This window comes from Thunnus thynnus, chromosome 10 (assembly GCF_963924715.1).
Source record: "Thunnus thynnus chromosome 10, fThuThy2.1, whole genome shotgun sequence".
In the NCBI taxonomy this organism is placed as follows: Eukaryota; Metazoa; Chordata; class Actinopteri; order Scombriformes; family Scombridae; genus Thunnus; species Thunnus thynnus.
This window is the reverse complement of record NC_089526.1, coordinates 9,544,831-9,569,086: the sequence shown is the minus strand read 5'-3', so window position 1 is coordinate 9,569,086 and position 24,256 is coordinate 9,544,831. Positions and strand designations below refer to the sequence as shown.

Here is a 24,256-nt window from a genome sequence, read left to right as displayed (position 1 = left end):
ATTTAGGCCAACAGTGTTCAGGCTTGTTATGATGTGGTATTTTGGTAAAATTAATCAGCTTTTGTCCAGCAAAATTCTTGTTTTTGTTCATTAAGTTTGTATTAGAAAATGCTTGTGCTACGCTGTGATGCGCTCTGACGCAGACATTGAGTGAATCCTATTTCTGTTAAGTATGTAATTAGCAAGTTTGTAATGTGTTTTTGTATTAAAGCACGCGTTGTTAAGCATTATCTTAATATGAGGGGTTCTCTTTTGGTATTGGCATTTTTCCCCTGTAAAAGTAGGCTATACGTTTCCAACTATGTTTAAAGCCCGGCCCCCAGCAAAACCTGAATGCTACCCCGTTCAATTTGTTCTGGCTACGGGGCTGCCTCAGCGGCAGCTCTGGATATTTTTTTTTCTCCTATAGTGCACCGAAACTCTGCGTGAAACCTCCTCCTCCTCTTCTCTGCTCCTTCAGCTATTTCCATCGTCTTCCTCCGCGGCTCATCTATCAGACTCCCGCCGCGCCGACTCGGCCTCTTTCGCCGACACCGACACCACATAGGAAGGGAACTATATGACTGAGCAGCGGCGTGTGGACCTCACACTCACTCACTGAGGTCAAAGTGGGTGGCTCGGCTGTAAATTTGTGGATGGGATGCTGCAGCCTGACCGCTGGTTTCTCCCCTGGTGTCCCTGAAAGGAGAGCGGACCTGGATGTAAGCAGCTCTGCCAGGAGAGGGTAAGTGATGATGAAAATCTTTAAAGTGGTTGAAAAACAGATTTTTGGCGCTATAGTAGGATCTCTGTCAATTTAAATGAATCCCTGAGCATGTAGCCTACACTCACTGTGAGGAACTGGTTACTGTGGTTTTTTTTAACGTTTTAATGATTATTTGACTTTTTTTCTGGTGATGGATGAATCGACAACTTTCTGCTGTAGTTAAACAAAAAATGAGACTTTGTAAATGTGATGCTTAAGTGACAGCTCTGTGTTTGAAAAAATAGTTTTTGGCAAATGTATTTGTAAAGAATTCAATTCTTATAGATACTATACTACAACTTTTATTATCGATTAATCTGTCAATTATTCTCAATTAATCGATTAATCAAATGTCAGAAAATATTATAAAATGCTATAAAAATGTTATAATTTCCCAGAGTCAAAGGTGACCTTCGCAAATGTCTTGTTTTGTCTGACCAGACCTGTCCAAAAACCCATAGATATTAAATTTACTGTCATATATGACAAAGAAAAGCATTAAATCATCACATCTGATAAGCTGGAATCAGCAAATGTTTGACATTTTTGCTTAAAAAATTACTTAAAATGATAATTAAATTGTCAAAACAACTGACAATTCATTTTCTGTTGATCGACTAATCAATTAATCGATTAATTGTTGCTTTAATACTGAGGACTTAACAACAGGTTCAAAACAGTTAGTTTTATCATTATGTTTGTAAGAACATGAAGCTTACAGTGAAAATTTTAAGACACTCTCAGTTAAAAAAAAAAAACACAACAAATCCAAAATTAAATACAATATACAGTGTAAAACAGACATGTAAGGGGTTCGAGGTTCAATTTATTCATTGATAAAAACATGGAAATTGCAGTGTCCATCCCATCCTAATACTGATCACAAAAAACTTAAGAAATAAATACCCATAAATAAAAACAACATAAAACTACACTCCACAGAAAAAACAGTAGTATGGACCACAAATTTATGAAATATACACTTTACAAAAATATATCATTAGACTCAAGTCCAATATTGTTCAGTATGAGTAGTGCACTTTAATTTTCTGCCCGTATATGTTGAGAGGTTGTGAGAAGGACACATTTATTGTTAGACCCAAGAATCAAAATGTTTTGTTTTGTTTTGTTTTTTTATATCACCTCTGTCCCTTAGAGGTCCTAAAAAGTTTGAATTTCATTACTCCCCTTGGTCTGGTTACGTTTCTGTGGAGATACTCCAGAAACATGCACAATTCCCCTTTGCGCAAACATTCATATGGTTCACATTGTATTGTGTACATTGCATAGTTGTCCACTGAAGATTCAGAGTAATGATGCATTGATGAAATAATAAAATCACCTCACAAAATCAATTTGGATTGAGGACACAGGTATATTACCTTTAATATAGTTCTCATTTGTGATACCCTCTGGTGGCCACAAATCTCCTAATTGCCCTTATGTGTAGTTTGGACGTTTTCTCGCAAGATAATAAAGCTCAATTGAAGGAAAAAAGACTGAACTGTAGAATTTAAACAGGCAAGGTAAACATATTTGGCACTGATACCCATGTTCTACTTTGTAGAAGCAGCCAACCCTGACTTTTAATGTGTATACCATCTGTACCTTGATCCAAATTGTTACTAGAAGTAGTCATTCTGAATCTATAGGTAATTGTCCAGCAGCAGATAGGGTGAATCAAACTGGCTTTTGCAGTTTTCTTTCTATTATCACATGCCACACTGAAACACTTTCTCCTCAACAGCTGGTGTGTGATAGCGTGTTAGTTTAACTTGACTTTAATATCAAAGCTGCACACATCAAGAACACACCATTTGGAGCTGAATCCCAAAATCTGCAGTCTCTCTCATTTTAAATAAAAGATGGAGAAAATGCAAAATTGCTTCCTGAATAAAATATGTTAGCAGTTGGTTTTGGAGCACCACCCCCCGGGGTTGAGGTCTCCTCATGTGAGTCGGTGCTGAAGTGATTTCCTCTATATTTTGTTAATCAGTCAATGAGATACTCAAATCACGAGACAGATTCTATTAGTTTATAACACCAGAAAACATTCATCATATGTCACAGACTGGATCCTCACTCCCTCTCTGCTCTGGAGCTCATTTCATCTCTCTGATCATTTTTTTGGCAGATTATCTATTGCAGGAGCGATTTAGATGAAGCAAACTAATATTTTATTTATAACTGTCTCAATAGCTTGCCTGCACTTTACCTTAATAGTTGAAACACACAGTCAACCTTTTCTTCAATCAGTTTTGTGATGAGAAGGTGTGACTCTTCTTTTTATCTATCCTTCTCCTTCATTAACACTGGAAGTCATGTACTGTGGGTGTAGTATAAGGTGTCATTTCATCATAATTGGAGCTATGGTGCTTCACAGGTTGCTGATTGAGTGTATATAACCATATGGGGGATGTGCAGTTTTAGAGCAGCTCAGGGAAAAACACATAATATCACAGGTGTACTTCTGAATTGCTGCAGTTGCTCAAAGCAACTCAGTTGAGAGGAAACAATGCTGTCTTGTTTGATTGATTGAAAAAAAACAGGTGTATTTTTTTTGGAAAAACAAAGATTACACTTATGAATTTTTCATGTGATATATTGATATATCACATTGATATAGAACAACTAAATACGGCATCCTGTAGTTTTATTTATTTCCAAAAGTGGCCAGGTGCTTGTTAAAGGTATCACCAAGAGTTCTGGGAGTGATTGAGAGAAGAAATGAGGTTGCAAAGTATGAGACAACAGTAAATATTTTCTGCCCTGAACTCAGCAGAGAGCTTATTATACTGCAGCCGAACATCCGCATCATTCCCAATGGCCGCGACTCATTCCTGCCTCTCCGTGAAAGAAATGAAAGATTTATTGTAGGCCAGCTCATAGCCTTAGCAGAGCCGGGGTAAAATTTGAAGGAGTGTTCTTTATTTTTTTTTTTTTTTTTCTTCCTGTGGTATTGGGGGCAGACAAGGCCAACAACGTAATAGACCTGTCAAGTGTCTCCAGAGAGGAGCTACAGAGGAGGAGAAACAGGAGATTAAACAGGAGAAGGAGATAAGAGGAGAGGATGGAGGGAGGGTGGCTGGAGGAGGTTATTGAAGGGAGATTCAGAACAGGATTTCTGGATGACGACCAAAAAAAAAAAAGGGCATTGGATAACACAGGATTGGAGTGTGGGGTCATTTGTATAAGAAAATTAAATCAAAACAGGAAACTGTAGAATAATTACACAGCACAAAAAGAAAACACAAGCTTGACTCTTGAAGGGTAAAAAAGAGATTATTACTTTTTAACATTGATAAAGCACAAAGCATGATATCGATATCAACTACAGCTTCTTCGTTTCTGCATTTTCTTTTTAATCAGGGCCAGAGTGCTCAGCGTTTTCAATTTACAGAATTTCCATTTGGCATATTGTGCACTCCTTGATGTATTTGTTCTGTGCAGGAGTGCAAAATATTGCAAAACGGTTTTCCAACAAAGACAATCCTTGTTTCATCATGTGTTTAACCCAATGCATTTTAAATGTGCAGGCTAGAAAAACAAATGATGGACTCGCGGTGTAGCCTGAAGCAGTAGTGGGGGCAGGTGAAGTAAAAGTGGTAAATTGACTTTGTCTCAGTTCTTTGTTTGAAGGCAAATGTCTTAATGAAAAAAACAAAGACTTATTAAAGTGTATATTGAGTCATGTTCCCCACATAACATCAAACTAATGTACCACCAAATATTGTTATGTAAACTAAGATTTTTTTCAGTTCCGCTTATTTTTAATAGATTGCTTTTATTAGCAACAGCGTCAAATAAGTTGCATCAGAAGAGCTGATTTAATTACACAACAATCTATACCTTGGAATACATCTGGGCAGTGTCTCACTGGTTGTTGTTTGGACAACACAGTCTCGTAAAACTTTAAGCTTTTCCTTAACAGTTATCTAACAATGAACAACTTTGGTTAAGGTTATGGTAAATCTGTCTTTTATTTGGTTAAAGCTTCACTGGTAACTGAAAATTAATTAATTGTAAATTAATTGGACAAGTTTCCAGCCTGATTCTGACTTAATTACCCCACAGAGAAAGTTTTGTCTTTTTCTACTTTTGCATTATACACATCAAGCTCATTCCACAGAAGTTTGGGGGACATAGTTCTGAGGTCATTGCTCATTCACATAACTCAGAAACTTCTATGTCCTTAATGAGGCATGAGCAAGAATGAGAAGCAATATTCATGGTGACTGAAAGTATGAAGGGCAATCAGAAAAAAATGCAGCACAGGGAGCAAATAGGATATGTGGGATTTATGTTTTCAATTAAAGAAATCGTTTCAGTAGGAGCTCACAAAATTATACATTGTTGTTGTTGATTTGCAGAACATAAATCAAAGTACTGGAGAAATGAAGTACTATTACAAATGTACTGCAGATGAAAAGTAAAGGGAGTTATTCCTGAGGGGGACCATTAATGTCAGTGCCAATTTTTATGGCAAGACATGTAAATGAAAACCAAAATGTTAACAAACGGTGACAGAGAAAAAGTCGTTAGGATTAATTGTCTCAGAACCAAACCATGAGGGTGTGTAAAAGATTCATGTCAGTGGTGGTCTGCCACCCTTAGAGCCACTAGCATGGCTAAAAAACAGACATGAAAGTGTTGATGCTTGCATTGAAAGGGGAAAAAATAATGCAGATGCAGTGAAAACTTCTCCTTAAGTGCTGTTCTCTGTCCAAACAGCAATATGATCCCATAAAATCTGACGTTAAGAATTACACCAAAATAAATCTAATGACATTTGTAGCCATGATCTCAGAGACCCGGCTGTTGCACTTGTGTATGCACAGTGTCAGACATGACACGGCATGTGGTAACATGCAGTTATGCAGCTTTGCTTTAGTGGCCATGTGTGAAATTGAATTGACGTCTCAGATCAGTGATCATTGCACCTTGTTTTGAAAGGAAACCGATAAACCGATATAATGGCCTTCCCTTTACAATCAATAAAAACTGCTCATGGTGTCACTCTAATGCTTGTCAGAGCCAAACAGGGTGACCTATTTATTATCTGAACACTCACTTTACTTTCTGCTTGCATATTTCTTCCAGTAGAAATTATACATGTTGAGGTTGAGTCAAGAAACTTAGAAAGCAGTGTTGTTACTCGGATGCAGCAAACTTTTATGGAGTCTAATCTATTTAGTAAATGAATATGCTGTAAAATGATCCCTGACCAACATGTATGCATACCTAAACAACAAAATAGGTCGTTTGTTGGTGCAGAAAACGACATATATGAGTAACAAAAATCATTCATAAGAGTGTTTTCTTATGCATCTATCACTGCAACTATAAGGCAGGTTATGAGAATGGTTCAAAGAAACCAACATTGACTGTCAGGAAACAGGCTGTGAACTGTGGTCTCCAGTGTCAAAATCAGGCAATATTTACATGTAACCCCCTCCACCCCCTCCGACCTCCTCCATGATGTCACTTGTTAGGAAAATGTAAACATATGTCACTTTAAGCGTTGAAGCAAACAAACCAGCGTTGTCATTTTTCCAGTGAGTTCACACCACAGACCTGTTTGAACCGTGTCAGCAGAACCAAAAGTAAATCACACAGCTGTAAATCAGCCAAATAGAAAAGCCCATACTGATTTAGAAAAGGATCATAAAGTTTAATTGATTTACAGTTTACAGGTTTGGTCTTCAGTGACCCAGTATTAATAAATCAGTGCTGGTAAATTTGAGCCTCGGCATTCCCTACAGCATCTTGTTAGTTTGTCCTACGACAAAATGAATGTATCTTGGAGGACATGCTACAATGTTATGCATGAATTTGACAAACAAAAGCAGCATTTATATTGTGTGTGTTGGCATGACTGCAATGTTATGAGATGAATGAAATAAGCTCCAGGGATATTTATAGGAATCATTCTACTTTTCCTTATTTGGAATAAATTGTTTTTTTCTAAGGCTGTTAAATGATGTACCATCCATTTGGACATAACACACTTTGATAGCATTTTTAATCACTTTCACGACCAACACATTACTTTTGACTGTTTTTATCCTTAAGTCATTATTGTTGGGATGAGACAGTTCCAGTTTGTACATCAGTGAGACATTTCAAACATTGATCTTGGTTTTTCTGTCACAGACGGTGATTTTCACCACCCACTTCATTAATGTGTCACTTCTGAAGGTCACAAACAAAACTAAACACAGCTGATGCTCCTCTCTGTTCTGATCTCTCAGTCTTTGGACTTTCCAGTTTGCTTACAGTGTTTGACTTTAGTTGTAATGCAAGAAAGAGATTTCTTTGTTGGCAAATTAATGTCACCACAAGGTCTATTCCTTAGCTGAGATTACTTTGTTTATTTTGGATTATAAAGAGAATGTGTGGAGAATTTTGTATAAGAGAGTTTTTTATGATCAAATTAATCGTAATATTATATTAGCTCCAAATCTGATCTTTTTTTCTGATAGGTTTTATTTTATACTAACAAACTAATTTGCTTTTCGGTAAAGCGTGACCCAGTACAGTTTGAAGACTTTATCCTCTCCTCTGCTGATTACTACTGACTTCTTTAGTGAAGCACAATACTCTGTTAGCACACGGCCTTTTCCTGGTCTGGTACTCTGTCTTTGGGGCATCTTTCTCTTCATCTTTGACATCTTTGAACTCATTTATGAAGTTAACTGAGGTGAAATTAGTTTAGTATAGCTCAAGTTTTCTTTTTGTTAAAAAAAGAAAGAAAGAAGAGAAAAGAAAAGAAATTCTGCCAAAAAATGAATTTTTGGTCTTATTTGTTTTGGGGTTTTTTTTGTTTTTTGTTTTTTTTAACTTTTCGCTATTGAGTGTGATATCTCAAAAACATGTTAACAAATTTCAGTGAAACAATCAGTGCAATGATTAGTTGATTAATCAATTAGATGACCAACAGAAAAATAATCAGCAGCTATTTTGATAATTGATTAATTATCATTTTCAAGCAAAAATGCCAAACTTGCCCTCGGTACAGCTGTCATTTGTGACGATTTGTTGCTTTTCTTTCTCTTATGTGATAGTAAATTCAATATCTTTGGGTTTTGATGTGTTGGTCAGACAAAACAAGTAAGTTGTGATGGACATTTTTCACTCTTTTCTGATATTTTATAGACAATTAATTGATTAACCGAGATTGAGAAAACAATCAGCGGTTTAATTTAATGTGAATATAACAATTTGTTGCAGCCCAAGCTGAAAGTTCTGCTTTTTGCCAAGGACCAAGTGATTCAGTTTAGGACTGCAACTACTAATTATTGTCCTTATTGATTAATCTATCAACTTTTTTCTCAATTAATCAATCAATTTTTGTTTTGTCTATAAAAAGTAAAAATATATATTAATACAGTGAAAAAAGCGCAAAATCCAAAGAGATATTGTTAAAGAGTCCCTCCAGACATGTTTTAATAAAAAAAATTTAAAAAAGAGTAAAAAATACTCTGCTTTGAATAGAAATTTGTGTCTGGTTTGGTTTTTACACACACAAGTACAATAACCTTGTTAAAATTCATGAAAATGAGATGCGTGGCTCAAACTCTGATAAATAAATAAATAAACTTCCCCCTTCAGCAGATGAATGTGTAAACAGCCTTCTGGTGTCAAACTCTGCACATGCATCATTCTGCACAGTGAAGCTCAAACATCCAACTGAACTAACAATAAGCAAAACACTTTTTCAGTGGAGGGGGACTTCAACTTCCATGTCAGACAAAGAAGACTTCCAAAATAGTTACAAACTAATAAATTGATTAATCAACAGACAGAATCTGACTTTTTGTAATTTTGCATTTTTTAACATGGTCTGAAGATTTTTGCTTTTTTCCCATGAATGACAACAACAAAAAACATCTTGTAGTAGAAGTTTGATGCCCATCCTGATGATTTAAATTGTTTAAATATTTTCTTTTGTTAAAATAACACATTTACACAATTGTGCAGCTTTTGGCAGAGCGTTGACAACTCTTGGTGCCTTCTTGTTGTTAATGTTTTTATTTTAGTTTTTAACCAGCTGAAATTAGCCAGCTAGCCATTAACTGAAGGACACTTCAGCGGTTGGACACTTGCCTTCATGGAGGCTTGAAATGAGCTTCTCCAGCTGAACGCAGGTCTTGCCCTTCACTTCTGCACACTGCTGCCCCCTGTAATGATTGGACTGACCTCCACCACAATAATGATGTCTTTGCTACTCCACATCAAGTCCTCCACTGAGCCAAATCAATGCCTAACAGTGTGAAATCAATACATGTGCCACAAAGAATAATGTCTTCTTCAGGGACTGTGGCTGGTGGTGGTCAACAGGTGGGATAGTTTATTGATTTGTCAACCCATCTTGGATATGTAGTGATTAGAAATGCAGATTACAGGGTCAGAGAAAGACAAGCGATATATACTGTAAGACATGATGGTGTGTAGGTGGTGTGTAGGTGGTGTTGAGGTGGCGAAAATCTCACTGAATTCATTCACGACCTTGGCACTGACAGGAAAGTTCATACAGGAGAGATGCTGTGAGTCAGTCATCTGTTTCAACTTCCTGTCTCTGATAAATATTTAATTCAGCTTTTTGCATGCTATTATACAGCCCAGTTGTTCGAGTGTGTCAGAACAGAAGGAAAGAGAGATAAGAGAGAGGGAAGAAAAGTTATGATATCCTCGTCACGTCTCCTCTGCAGAAACATAAAAAAACCTTCAGCAGCGGGTCACTAATGGTGATCTTTGCAAATGTTGCATCGCAAAGCCAGCCCACAAATTTGTGGCTTTTTTCGTTCATTGGTTTTAGCTTTTGATTTTTAACTCAGAATAATAAGGTGACAGTTCTATAAATGTCAAATTTCTTTCCTTACATTATACACAGAAATCAGTTTCTGAATGTATTTAAAATGAGTCTTTTGAGTATCAAGCAATCCCCTCTCTTCTATGTTCTCTTCAAATGTTGCTGTAAAATGTTTGCTCTTTCATGCAGAACAGAGGCTGCAGTCAGCTTGGATTTGGCAGTTCCAATGGAATCAAATACTGACAGGTTTTTATGGTGAAAAGAAAGTATTAAAACACCCAAAGACCACCACTGCTACAGCATAATCCACTTCTCCACGGTCTATCTGTATACTGAAGCAATAACCCCCCCCCCCCCCCCAAAGTATGAATAGACTTGTTTGTCTCTATTCTCATGCAGGACCTGGCCAAGCTTCCAAACAAGTGTGTGTGTGTGAGAGAGAGAGAGAGAGAGTTTGCAAATGTCACTTGCCTTCTGCTTTGTCATTAGTCATGAGAACTCATGACTCTAAATTCTGTCCTTAATCTATCAAATGACAGTGTGTAATGTGAGGGGCGTTGCTCGTAGAGAACCTACAGAGAACTATCAGCGACTCTGCAGTTCTCGGCTATTCGGATAGTGAGTTTCAGCTCATTGTTTTGCTGTTCAGCTGCAACTTTACTGTTTTGGTTCATTTTCAACGCTATCATAGTGTCATTTTCAGCTGTAGGACGCAGCTGTTTTCAGAGAAAAAGCTCTAAAAAACCATCTGCTCAACACCAAATGCCAAAAGAACACAGTTAAGAACTAGCTGGTGAACATAGTGGAGCATTTAGCAGCTAAAGAGCCAGATATTTCCCTCAGGAGTTGGTAGACATCAAAAACAGAGCTAATGAAGAGTGATTATTGGACTTATTTTCACCAGGTGGACAGAGAAAGACTTCAAATGATCCAAATGATAATGTTGCTCTGTAACTGCTGGATGTGTAAATGAGCAACTGTTTGCTAACTAATTCAATGTATCACCTTAAAAGTTTATGAAATGTCAATGCTGTGTTCACAACTGCCCCCAAGTGGCCAAGAAAAAAAAACAAAAACAAAAAAAAATCTGTTAATTCAGGTTTAACTCACTCTAAATCAATTATTCACCAGCAATGGCCACATTTGTGCTCTAGATTAGAGTGGAGTAGAGCTTTTATGTTCCAGAGGGGCAATTTGGCTTAAAGATAATAGTCAGTGAATAATAAATTCAAAAAGCACATAGCAGTGAATTAAAATTATAATTGATACAAAGAAGTACGCAGATTAATGGTACCCTTTGTAGTTTTTACCATTAGTAATGCACTTCATATCCTGCCTTTGGGTTCATGCTGTTCCACTGATCCACAGTTGGTGGCAGTAATGCACCAACGAACATAGAGAAGAACGAGACTGCTAGAACGCAAGTTGGTGTTGCAAATGTTTTATGAAGAAGGAAAGGCATTCTACACATTTGTTAGTCCTCAAGGATGCATACGGTACATTTTGGTGAGAAGTAGTTAACGTATAGATAACTTTTGTTTGTTTACAAGAAACACAGGGCACCTTTAGTGTCAATGTCAGCAGAAAAAAGTGAGAAGATGCCAGGCAACTGGTTGAAACATAATCTTGCGAGAAGAAGAAGTTGCTTTGTGTAACCAACCTGTAGAGTCTGTTGACTGTTTGAAGTACTGCAGAACTTTAACTGAGTTTTACAAGTTTTACAGAATTTATGTGTAGTGGCAGTTGTTCCCCTCTCCATGAATTTGAGTTACTTCCTTTCAGTTGACCTTTTAAGAGCACCAGAGGTGAAAAGGAACCTGTTGAGATCTGAGATCTTTTATTTCTGTCAGTCAGTGGTTTAGACTAAATCAGGTAACCTTGACAGAGTTAGTGTTGTAATGTCTGTATGCATGTCTTGCGTGTGGTGTCCTGCTAAGAAACCAAAGATACTGGTGCCACAATAACCTTTTCTTTCATTTTCCTCTGTTGTCACACTTGGAAGCTAATCTTTGTTGGATCTATTGTGAAACGCTGAATTGAGTGCACAATGATCCATGAAGGGTCCCAGTGTCATTATTCTTTTCTTCCTCTCTTTCTGTGATCAATTTTCAGACTGGCCATGTCCACTGGAGCGAGATCATGACTTTACTGAATGAGTCAGATGAGACCTCCCGTCCCTCCTTTCCTCTCTTGTCCTTTGAGCACAATTTCTCCATCCTTGTCACCCATGACCCTTCGTACTCCCCCATATCCTTCCCCACCACCTCCTCCTCCTCCTCCTCGCTGACTTCCTCTAACTGTACCAGCTCGCCATCAGCCTCCTCTCCTCCATACAACTTCTACGCGGTGCTGCTGGTGCTCCTGATCTTCTGCGTGGTGTTTGGTAACGTGCTGGTGTGTGTGGCGGTGTCGCGGGAGCGTGCTCTCCAGACCACCACTAACTACCTCATTGTCTCCCTGGCTGTGTCCGACCTGCTGCTGGCCACGCTGGTCATGCCCTGGGGCGTCTACATGGAGGTGTGTGAGTGCTTGTTTGTGTACATGGTGTGTTTTTAAATCAAATCAAATCTTTATTGTCATATGCACAGAGAACACTGCACTGTACAATAAAATTCTCACTTTGTGTTCCTTCCCGGCCACCATAGATAACCAAACAGTTGAGAATTAAATATAAAAATATGGAAATTTAAACTATAAACACAATATACACAGAATTTAGAAGATAAAAATACAAAATTAGATGTAAACATAATTTGTAGTATTCAGTCTAATTGTACATTAGATTGATTGTTCATTTATTTTTACTATATTTTGTTTATAGTTTCTGATTTTGATTTTTTGAGCAAGAAAAAAACTTGATGCAGTCGGAAAAAGTAATAAACAGATGCAGGAATATCAGCTTTCAGAGCTGCAGTTACAGAACAGATTTGTATTAAGTGTGGCAATTTAGTGTTTTTCATTTTTTCACAAAGTTTATGTAACCAACTGGGTCTGCAAGTAACAATAATTTTTGTTATCAAATAATCTGCCAATTATTTTCTCAATTATGGTCTATAAAATGTATAAAATTGCTAAAAATGTCCATCTCAGTTTCCTACAGTCCGAGGTGCTCATCAAATTGCTTGTTTACTATCACTTAAGACAAAGAAAAAGTAGCAAATTTTCCCAGTTGAGAAGTTGGAACTGGAGAATGTTTGGTATTTTTGCTTAAAAATTATTAATTGATCATTAAGATAGTTGTCAATTTAATTTTTGTCAACTGTCTAACTGATTAATTGACTTTTGTGTTCAGCTCTGTAACCAACTATACAGCTTGCCCAAATACAGAGAACAGACAAAAGACATGAAGCTGACAAACCGGAATATTAACATTATCTGGTACTGTATTTATATGGCATATGGTGTATGAGAAGATGATGCATTTACATGCAAGGTTAAGCCCATAATAATTTACCAAATTTTCTTGTATTCAATTTCATACTACAGTAATGATGGCAGCTGTCCACTTTCTGCCTGCATTATAGCAAATTTTTCCAGTGCCGGTAACATTCATATTAGCTCCTGCAAGATTCCGCTCCACTCACTGCATCACAGTCTCTACTGGGGTTGCAACTAACATTTAGGATTATTTTTTTGAATGCTAGACTAATCAATTTGTCTATAAAATATCATAAAATAGTAAAAACTGTTCATCATAATTGCACAGCCTAAGGTGACATCTTCAAATTACGTTTTGTCTAATAAACAGTCCAAAAATCCAAAGATTATCACTTTATTTTCACATTAGAGAAAAAAAGTAGCAAATAATCACATTTGAGAGGCTGAAACCAGAAAAATGTTTGGCATTCTGGCTGAAAAGTGACTCAAACCATAAATCAAAATAGTTGCAGGTTCATTCCCTAATCCATTAGTCAATCCACTAATCAATTAATTAGCTGTAGTCTCTACTATCAGTGCCAATAATCAATGCAGTTGTTTCAACTGAGGCTCATAAACCTAAATGAATAGAATAAAAATCCTTAAATAATGGATTCAGTCTGAGAATTACGAAAAAATGTCTCACATATGATGAACAATTAATGTTCAGGGGGAAAGCAATAATTACAGCATTCTTTGTGGGTAAAGTGGGTCACTTCAGAAGTGAATCATGTTGGCTTACAGTAAAGAAAAAGTCTAATTAAATACTAAATATACCACTGAGAGATCCAGCCTTGTTAATATTAATGCTGCTCTAACACATTTTATTGAACACTGAATAAAATTTACAAAATGAGAGAAGAAATTTAAGTCCTTGAAACGTGCAGAACTTTAAAATGAAAGTTCAGTTGTTTTTTTTTTTTTGCTTGAAGGTGGTCGGGGAGTGGCGCTTCAGTCTCATCCACTGTGACATCCTGCTCACCCTGGACGTCATGATGTGCACCGCCAGTATCCTCAACCTCTGTGCCATCAGCATCGACAGGTGCATTCTTCCTTTAACTTTACTCTTATTTTGCTCTTCAGTTTACTTTGCGGGGTGTATTTCTCTTTACTTGATGTGTATCGTCTTGTTTATTGGACTTTTAACACACACTCTCATCTTCTTTCTTTCTCTATGACAATTAATAATTCTCTCCAAAATTCCCTTGTAGCAAGAGAAGAAGTTAGTTGATGAGAAATATTTGTATCCAGAACCAAGACCATTTCTTTACCGTGTATTCTCCCCTAAACTTGATCTTGATTGGTGCAGGTGGGGCCCAACAAAGGGGGGCTAAACAAAGAGCAGGCAACGCACATCCCTGTATTCACACACACACACACACACACACACACACACATATACATAGGCGTCCACTAAAAACTTTAAAGATGGATCCATCATCCAGTTGTCATCAAGCAGCAGGACAGAGGCCTTGCGTACTGTAGTCATCTATTTGTCTTTCAGCACGCAATAACAGGGTTGTACTACGACTTTTACAATGTCTGCTGTCATTAGTGTTCATTTTGTTTTTCTTGGATCAAGGACACTATGTTCAATGATTTGGCATCCTACTTGATGCCCTCTTCATGGGACCAGACACCCAGCGGGCAGGCTGTCTGCAGCTGCGTCCTAATTCTTCTGACAAAGTGACACATTGAGGCTGCAGCAGTTTAGACTGTAATTTGTTGCAATATCTAAGGATAGAGTCTAATTGCTTTGTCGAAGCTTTAAATATATGCTGCAGGCAGAAAGCTGTCTGGACTTTATGCTCCAGCATGTTGAAGGGAATTTCTGACATGTTTAATTTGAGGGTGCTTATATTCACATCAGTTGAAGAATCAAGGAAATGTAGCTCTTTTTATACATAGTCCTCCAATACTGGGAGATATAAAGTCATTACAAAAATGTGCATTAACGCTAATAAAGTAATCATATTTAGTGTCTCTAATTAGTGTGTAATTAGGCTGATTTTTAGCCAATGCTAGTGGCATTGCTCCAGGGATGGCTGTGTTGTTCGGTCAGTCGGGTGCCGTGAACTTTTGTACAAACATTCATGGTCCGCAGAGGATGAATCCTTATTTATTTTGGTTTCTCCTGACTTTTCCTCTTGCGCCACCATGAGGTTGACATTTTTGTTTTTTAGTCAAACATCTCAACAACTATTGGATGGATAGCCATTAAACTTACAGGTACAGACGTCACTTCCCCCCTGCGGGATAAATTCTAATAACTTCGGTGGTTACAATTTCAATTTGTCCAATACTTTGGTTCATGACTAAACATCAGGAAAACTACTGACATTCCCATCAACCTCAGCTGTACTTTGTGTTTGGCTTTAATAAGCAAATGTTAGCATGCTAACAGGCTAAACTAAGATGGTGAACATGTTAACATTATGTATGGCATCAGCATTTTATCATTGTCATCGTGAGCATATTAGCATGCTCATGTCAGCATTTAGCTCAAAGCTGTGCCTAGGTGCAGCCTCACAGAGCTGCTAGCTCGGCTGCAGACTCTTAATTTTGCTTATGTATGGCAAAGCAAGGCAGACATGCACAGTTTCCTCTTCATCAAGATTTACACATTTTTAATTCTTAATAATTAATGTTGCAACAAAATTCAGTTAAAATGCATTATTGTCCCTATTGTCCTCCAGCTGGGAGAGACTTTAAAAATACAAGTATAGCTCTAACACTCCTAGATAATATATTGCAGATTTGAACACCTAAAACAACAAAGACTTCCTGAAAATTGAATCTATCGAAAACTGAGTTTCATCTGTAGAGTCTTGGGTAACTAAAGCTCTGTGTTTGTGTCCGTGACCCTCTGCCCACAGCCTGGATTACAGCAGCTCACTGAAGATGACTTCTGACACCTCCACTTACAGCAGATGACTTTTAATTGGTTTTGACATGCTGGCAGTTGTGTGTTTTGTGTCCTTGTGGCTGTGAAACAGGCATTGACAGCTTTTGTCTGTTTAAGGGGAAACTGGGAATTTGTTTGTCTGTGCTCTTTATCAACTGCCTGAATTTGGTTTAAAATACAGTATGTGTGAACATGACAATGGGATTATAACATCTGAAGATGCACATATATGTGTTTATTCTGTATTGAAGAATGTGTCCAACTGCATGAGTTTGTGAGAGGCATTTTAATGTGTTATCTGTTTGTTTATGTGTCTGTGTGTATGTACTATTGCAGATACACAGCAGTGGCCATGCCGATGCTCTACAACACTAGATACAGTTCCAGGAGAAGGGTGGCGGTGATGATTGCTGTGGTGTGGTTCCTCTCTTTTGCCATCTCCTGTCCTTTACTGTTTGGACTCAACAACACTGGTAACAGCACCATCTGATCCCTCCTCTCAAGTTACTCCACACTTATTCATTTAGGTGTTGTCAGAAAAATCCAGGCCTGTACAGTCTAGAAAGTGGGACAGTGAAATTCAGTCATGCATTTCTACAAAACAGGTGGTACTGGAAGTGTAAACAGTGTTTTCCCTAAAGCCAGGACCCCTTTTTGTGCACACCGGCAGTGAAATAACTTAAAACTATGTCAGAATTGTTCCAGATAGGTTTATTCATGTTCATATAATCATGTTCGTGTTAATTTAGCAGGAGCTTTTGTCACCAGAAGGGCTCTAGAGGCCTAGATAGCTGTAGCTGTAATAAATGTCATAGAATGAAATGCCTCAATAGTCAGTTTCCCAAATTAACATTGAAATAAGTTTTTCTTGCCATAATCATTCCTCCTGCTCATACTGGCCATTAGAAGATCCCTTAATAATGCACTTACAGTGTAAGTGATGGGGGACAAAATCCACAAGCCTCCTTCTGTGCAAAAATGTATTTAAAAATATATCTGAAGCTAATATGAATCTTCATCCAAATGAGTCAGGTAGATACATTTCAACATTACAGTCTTTTAATGTTTTAAGTCCCTCTTTTTGTTACTATTCTGCTACAACAGCTCATCAGGGAAACTGTCTGAGGAAACACAAAGAGGGAATTTGAAGCTAAAAAGACTGTAAATATGGCAGATATCTACTTGATATGACTAACTCAGACTCATATAAGCCTCAGATAAACTTTGAACTGCATTTTTGCACAGAAGGAGGCTTGTGGATTTTAGCCCACATCACTATCACCCCATTACATTGAAAGTGCATTTGAAGGGGATCTTTTAATTGCCAGTATGAACAGGAGGAATGATTATAGCTAGCAATGAACCCATATGGGCACTTGACTGTCGTTAAAATTGTGAACCTGTCCTTTAAATAGCAGGACAAATGAGAGTTTGATGGCAACAAACTGTTCAGGGAAATGACAGAGAGAAGCTTTGGTAATCTGGAGGTCTGTGACAGGAATAAACAGCATATATAGGAAACATGGTTTAGTGAAATTTTTTTAGGACACTGGAAATCTTCTAGAGCTTTTAGCCACATCTTGTTTTCATCTTGGTTAATGACTTTGACATTTTCCTAGTTGACACTGTGACCAGTTTTAAGACATGATAGAAATTCCATTGGTCAAGTCTCCATGACAACTGAGTGTCGAGACCATTACTGTTACTATAATTTACCTATGATATATTGATATTTAACAATGTTATTTACTGTGAAAAGCACTTTTGAAGTTTACAGAGAACAGTAGGTGGACAATAAAACTTTTCAAACTTCAGTAGAGAAACCATGTCACATCCATAATCAAGGTACATTATCACACATCACATCAAAGTGGTTTAAATAAACTTCTTTGGGGGAGTGGGGGATCCTCCATTTTTATGGTTGCGAGTCCAGTATCTACTGTAGAGACCACTGGAAGAAATGTAGATAAAGTGATTGCTGCTTGGTCATACATGGCCTGTTCTACACCAGTGCAGGTTAAGAAATGCCTCTTTTTTTAACTTATGCTCATGTAAAATTGAAGATTGGGTCCTTCATAGTTACTTTAGTCCACAGCTGTTAACAGGTTTTTCAAAACTTAGTAGTGTTGTGCCTTCATGCTTCATTATCCTCTGAGGTGTCATTTAGAGTCTTAAAGGAAAGACTCAAGTCACTAATAGAGCACCGTGCACACTTTCTTATGCACACACAGCCTCTGCAATATCCTGGTCCATCTGTCCCTGAATTTGATTATCAATCTTTGACGAGAGAGTAAACAAATCCCGTACGTCTGCTCGACCAACAAACCTTAGCACACAGCAAATTGGCATGCTTTATACTTAAATATCCATTAGCACAGACACAGACCAATCAGTAAGATTTCCATATGTTGTATTCATTGAGGCAGTGACAGGCGACATCTGCCCGGCAAACAAGTGGGCACACATAATCCTCGATTTGTTCGTTGACTCACAAAAGGATCAAGAGTGAAGATGCTCAGCTGCTAACCTCTGCCTTAATGAAGGCAGCTTTGAGCAGGGACTTAAGCTTTGAATGTGCTTGCATTGAACTCAAAGGAAAGCACTTGAGAGCTAGCAGGAAACAAGCTGTAATGTGAGAGTTGACATCCAGTGGCCTCACTTGTGGGTCCAAACACAGCAGGATTTTGTATGATGTCAAATCAAACTGTTTCTTAAATTTCCGTGTCAGTGTACTTAACCCATACATACTGTTCATAATCTGACTCTTCACAGGACCCCCTCATAATTAGTCTCTACACCAAACTTCTGAACCACAAATATGTTTTTCATTCATAATTACCTTATCAGTCCTTAACAAATGGGATATTAATCTTTAATGAAGCTTTCCGGGAGCAGAGAGAGATTTGTTTATGGAGGAAAACACTATATTATGGTCCTATGTTACCTAAAACAGGAGAATATAACAGCCATCATGATTTCAATGAATGTTTATTGAATGTGAAGAATGCAACAATATTTTTGAATGGTGATTTTTACATTTTTTAAATAAATATCAGTCAAATTTAACCTGGAATACACTCTATGTACAAAAATGTGCATCAGCTGCACAAAAAGAAGTTAAAATATTTTAATTCTTATATGTTCTTATATGTTCTTGGTTAAATTTGACCTGAACGGTGTGTAAGGGTTAAAATGATCAAATTGCATTTCAAATATGTGTATGAAAGTTTATATCACATAAAAACTGTGTTTCAGGTGCTGAGAAAACAATCTCACCACGAGGTCAGTTTAATAGCTGTTCTTTTAAGGGCCGAAACTAATATAAATTCATTAATAATTATATAATTAAATTCTTAAATAAATGAATCAATAAAAAATTATGTAATTTAATGCTTAACTGTCACTGGAAATAAATAAATCACAAATTAAATGACATTAAGTATATAAATGTTAAAATTATTTGTGTATTTATTCATTTATTTATTCATTCATTTTACATACACACACACACACACACACACACACACACACACACACACACACACATATATATATATTTATATACTTATCTATTTATTCACACATTTATCTATTTATAATTTTATTTATTTATTTATTTATTTATCCATAGTGTAACTTGCTGCAACATGAAATAAATAAATGTGTCAACTTCATCCATCAAAAGCCAGAGGGCGGGTTAAACATCTGCAATTCTCTGACAACTGGGCAAACTCCATCTGTTGCAGAAGATTGTGTGATACGATCAAAAGCTCCAGGACAGCTATTAAATGGACCATGTGGTGAATTTGTTTTCTCAGCTGCTGTTTCCAAGGTCAGTAATGGACTTTCAACCTCAACATTTCCATTGTTTTGCTTTTATAATTTGACATATTTCTGATTAAAACAAGATCTTTGGCCATAAAAAGCACATCTTGTAGTATTCTATAATAGTCTCTAATAGTCTAGTATTATTTCTGTACATTTTCTCGTAATTTCCCTCTTTTTCTTTCTCTCCTCCAGCTAGCCGCGAAGGCACCACATGCTCCTTTGCAGACCCAGCCTTTGTCGTGTACTCATCTGTTGCCTCCTTCTACGTTCCCTTCATTGTAACTTTGCTGGTGTATGCGCAGATCTGTGTGGTGCTGCGCAAACGAGGCAGACGCACCGCACCGCCGCGCAGACATGGCCTCCATGCTCAAGGCGGGACTGAAGCCGGAGAAGGTCATCGACACAGGAAGGTAGAGTGGTAAATCAGCTGAAAACAAATTGACTTAGAACAAATCTCTTGATTAATTTTAAGCACTTCACTCCACAGACTGTGTGTGTTCTCCCTTCTCTTGTCCAGCAATCATTTTGCCATCGATGGATGTTGACCCACTGGCCTAAATCAACATTGATTGTATCATCAGAGAAGTTGTGATGAAGACTATAATAATTTTGAAAAATGGAGCTAAATAACTTTCTGATATCAGTTCTGAAATTTCAAAAGCTGTTTTAAGTGTAAGGTTGCTTTGCCATCATATCGTATTTTAAAAATCTTTGTTGCTACCACTGACACACTGGAACCATCAAATATTCTGTATCAGCCTGTTCCAGCTCTTCATTGAACCTACATGACATTTACACTCAATGAAATATACAAACCCAAGTGTTTTTATGGCTGCACCAGTCCATTAAATAGAAATATACCTAAAGTCATATGCACAATTTTGTAAACATTTCCCTCAAATTCAGCCTGGAATATTTGGTATCTTTGGAGACTTTGGGATCTCCACTATAATTTAAAATACATATCTTTTGTTTCAACAATGTCTGGCTGCACAAATTGAATTTGTAATGACTGGCCTGATGAGCCTGTTTGTATTTTTTGTTGAGTAAGTCAGGTTGAAGGCTAAAACAACAATATCAGGTAATCGTCTCCACAGTAAGAGACATTTTTTAAACTTGACATTTAAAGTAGTTGAAACTAAATTACAAAAGAAAATCAGAAATGATTGTTCAGCTCTAGAGCTGACTAGAGGGCAAACCGAGGCCACTGTTCATTTGGCCAGTAAAAGCAGGAAGAGTACTACTCTGGGATTTCTTGACATGTATTTTATCTGCTGTCTTCTTCTACAGTATACAGTATGTGCTATATATGTACTTTAAAACAGAGCCCAATCAATACACTGGCATGGTCAATATATTGTATGATTTTAACATATCGCAAATCTCTATCAGTGTAAATTTTGGCTGATATGTAACAAAAAATCTAACCAAATTTAAGTGTTTCTTATCAAAAATGTTTGTTTATGTTTAAGCTAAAAGCATCAACCTCAAATATCCGGTATCAGCTGATATCTTCTTTAGTATATTTTCTCTTTTTTCTATGTGCTGCCACCTTCGCTCTCAGAATAAGTGTACACAACCGGAGGATGTGAAGCTGTGCGCCCTGATCCTGAGGCCCGCCACCGCTGCACCCCAGCGCAAGAAAGTGGTGAGTCTTTTAACCGAATCGATTCAGCAACACACAAATCTGCTGCATCTACAGTGATGCTCTGCTTGCTTCCTGTTTCCTATTCTACCTTTCACATCCATAAATGTCCCTCCGAGTTACATTTCCTCCTCTCATTTCATCTTTACAACCAAGCATCCACAACATTGTTTGGCCCCTCATTCCTACCCCCCTCACCCATCTTCCTCCTTCTCTGTGAGTCAGACGCTAGTGAAGGAAGCAGTGGTCCATCCCCTCGAGGTGGAGCCGGGTCAGTTCCTGCCACAGACTGAGCAAAGCCTTGCTCCTGCCCCTGCTCCCCAAACTTCCTCCCACTCTGGACGGGCCAGGATCTCTCTGTCCATCTCGGTCGGACCCGCCCCGGTTCTTCCCTCAACCGTGACACGATCGGCCTTGACGCCTCGCCCCCCCACCCTCGAGGATGGCATGAGGGGACGTGAGGGATGGAGGGAGCGCAGCGGAGGCAGAGAGAAATGGGGGATCAGCAAGGAGAGGGTGAGAGGGAGGCTGTCACAGCAGAAGGAGAGAAAGGCCACGCAGATGCTCGCTATTGTACTCGGTGAGCGGAGGAAAGTGCAGACTAATTTATGAGATGTTCATCTTTGGAGCATGTACACATACTCGGTACACTTGTAGTCTGTCACTCTGGGTGTGTGTGTGTGTGCTCACTCAGAGTTGCCTGAGTGATATACAAACAAACTCATGTTCATGAATAAGTAAAGATACTAAAATAATTGCATATATTCTCAAATCAGATAGAGACAATGAACTTGTGTGCACTCGTTAAGATTTAGTCACACAAGACAAATATTATTAGGGGCAATTACGTTGTGTTGCAGCAACTGTGAACAATAATCTCATGAAAATGTGACATAATTTAATTTGTGAAATGTGAAATTCCATCTCAAATTACTTCACATATTTTGTTCAGATGACTATTTTTTCTTTCTGACTTTTAGATGTTTATTTTTCATTGATGAGGATTTTATCCACGATTATTTTGATTATAAATTCAGATAGAAAATAAATCGATAACATGAAGATCTTTGGTAAAGTAGATTGGATTAGGATTGTAAAATACCCTTTTTAGTGTAAAACACTCAGTTTAACAATTTTGCTTATTTGTTTTGTTTTGTTCTTACTTTGAGGGACTGGCGCATAATCTAACTTGCATTTTCTACCAGTTTTTCCTGTTCACTTTCTATCACCTGTTAATTTTTCATTAAACTCTGAGTCTTCTTGGAGCAGGAAACAACAACTTTTTGCTAATCCACATTCTGTCCCTGTTTCCAAGGTGTGTTCATCATCTGCTGGCTGCCCTTCTTCCTGACCCACGTGCTGAGAGCTCACTGCAGGAGCTGCTGTATCTCACCCTCGCTGTACAGCGCTGTCACTTGGCTGGGATACCTCAACAGTGCCGTCAACCCTGTCATCTACACCACTTTCAACATTGAGTTTCGCAAAGCCTTCATCAAGATCCTACATTGCTGAGAGTCAGAGAGATGAGAAACGTCAACTGTCAAGAAAACATAAAGCCTGACGTTTGTTTGAGAGCTGAGGTGAGAGAGAGAGAGTAGTGGAGAAAGTAGAAATAAGTAGGAGCAGTTTTTTATACACAGGAAGAGGAAGATGAGACAATGCACAGGGAAGACTTTTGAGTCAAAGTGGTTCAAGCCAGCTGGGTGAATATTAGAGACAAGTGAAATGTAACCAGCAGCTCAGACAGGGCTGAAGAAAGAGAGAACATGCGATATGGGAGGAATGAAAACACATAGATGATCACAAAAGAAGGAGTCTAGAATGTGAGACAAGTAAAAGACAGCTACAAGAAACACAAACAAGCTAGAGATATGTATGGAAAAGGAGACATGCACTGTGTTATGTACATACACTCTGAAAAGGGAATATGTTAGGATTGAGGATCTCTCCGCAGCATCCCAACTGAGAGCCCGCTGCACATATGTGAGACTCACTGAGACGTGACTGTTTTTCCAATTTATTTGAAGATTTGTTTTGTGTTGGACTCTGGCTGTTGTATTTTCTTGTAATCTAGACAAGCAACGTCCTGTTTCTTCTTTGTATGTGCTCATTGTTCTCAGAGGACTGGAATAAGTTAACATAAGGATCCAGCACAAAACTTTTATTTTTATTCTCATGCCCAAGGCTCCGAACATTTTTCACATTTTTTAACAACCCACTATTACATCAAGATAGAGTTATTGATTTGGTGATTGATGGCATATTGATGGAATATTCAAAAAAAGTAGAGAGTGAAGAGAGCTTTCATCCAATGTAATGTGTACATTTTTTTGCATTAAATAAGTGTGAATACATGTAAAATTTGGTGTTGTAAATAATCATCTTAGTGGTTAACGAATAATGATGATAATAAAACATTTTCTGTCATTGCTTGTTTCATTTTGAAATAATCATCATCATAATTAAAATATGAGATAAGATGCAACTTTATTCATTCCAAAGGGTGTTTTTTTACCCTCAGTATTGCTCAATATATGTAGTATTTTTAGTAAAGGAATATCAGACAGCACTCCACACACTGTACACTGCGGATTTTGGGCAAGCCTTCTATTCAAAACCTTCGCCATCCTTCCCTGGCCACAGGGCCACAGGGATTTTCTCCTGTTTTTCAATACTGAGATTGGAGGATTTGTGCTTGTATGTGTGTTTTTATGTATCTTTTCCCAAAACCTTTAGGTAAGTTGTGCTTCATACTTTGATTTCCTCTCACTGATTATCTAAAAACACCTCCTGTCACTGAGCATGGCTAGAACATGCTGTAATGCCATTTGATACTATTAAAAGAATTTCAGCCAAAACATAATTTATAATAGGATCCATAACCACTCTCATATACTGTATGTC

General features: G+C 37.7%; 1 protein-coding gene across 1 annotated transcript; it reads left to right on the top strand.

Moving 5' to 3' along the window:
* The first annotated feature begins 203 nt into the window (after positions 1-203).
* Positions 204-23,759, top strand: drd2l (dopamine receptor D2 like). Its single transcript, XM_067600844.1, has 8 exons — positions 204-724; positions 11,670-12,074; positions 13,907-14,016; positions 16,216-16,352; positions 19,900-20,117; positions 21,272-21,355; positions 21,578-21,932; positions 22,668-23,759. The coding sequence occupies exons 2-8, from the start codon at positions 11,697-11,699 to the stop codon at positions 22,862-22,864; spliced, it is 1,479 nt and encodes a 492-aa protein (XP_067456945.1). The 5' UTR covers positions 204-724; positions 11,670-11,696; the 3' UTR covers positions 22,865-23,759.
* The last annotated feature ends 497 nt before the right edge of the window (positions 23,760-24,256 follow it).

Excerpts from the sequence above, each read along its gene's own strand:
- drd2l (XM_067600844.1), top strand. The coding sequence starts at position 11,697 with ATGACTTTACTGAATGAGTCAGATGAGACCTCCCGTCCCTCCTTTCCT. Across the intron at positions 20,118-21,271 it reads AAGGTCATCGACACAGGAAG|AATAAGTGTACACAACCGGA; the intron begins GTAGAGTGGTAA and ends CTTCGCTCTCAG. Across the intron at positions 21,933-22,667 it reads GATGCTCGCTATTGTACTCG|GTGTGTTCATCATCTGCTGG; the intron begins GTGAGCGGAGGA and ends CCTGTTTCCAAG.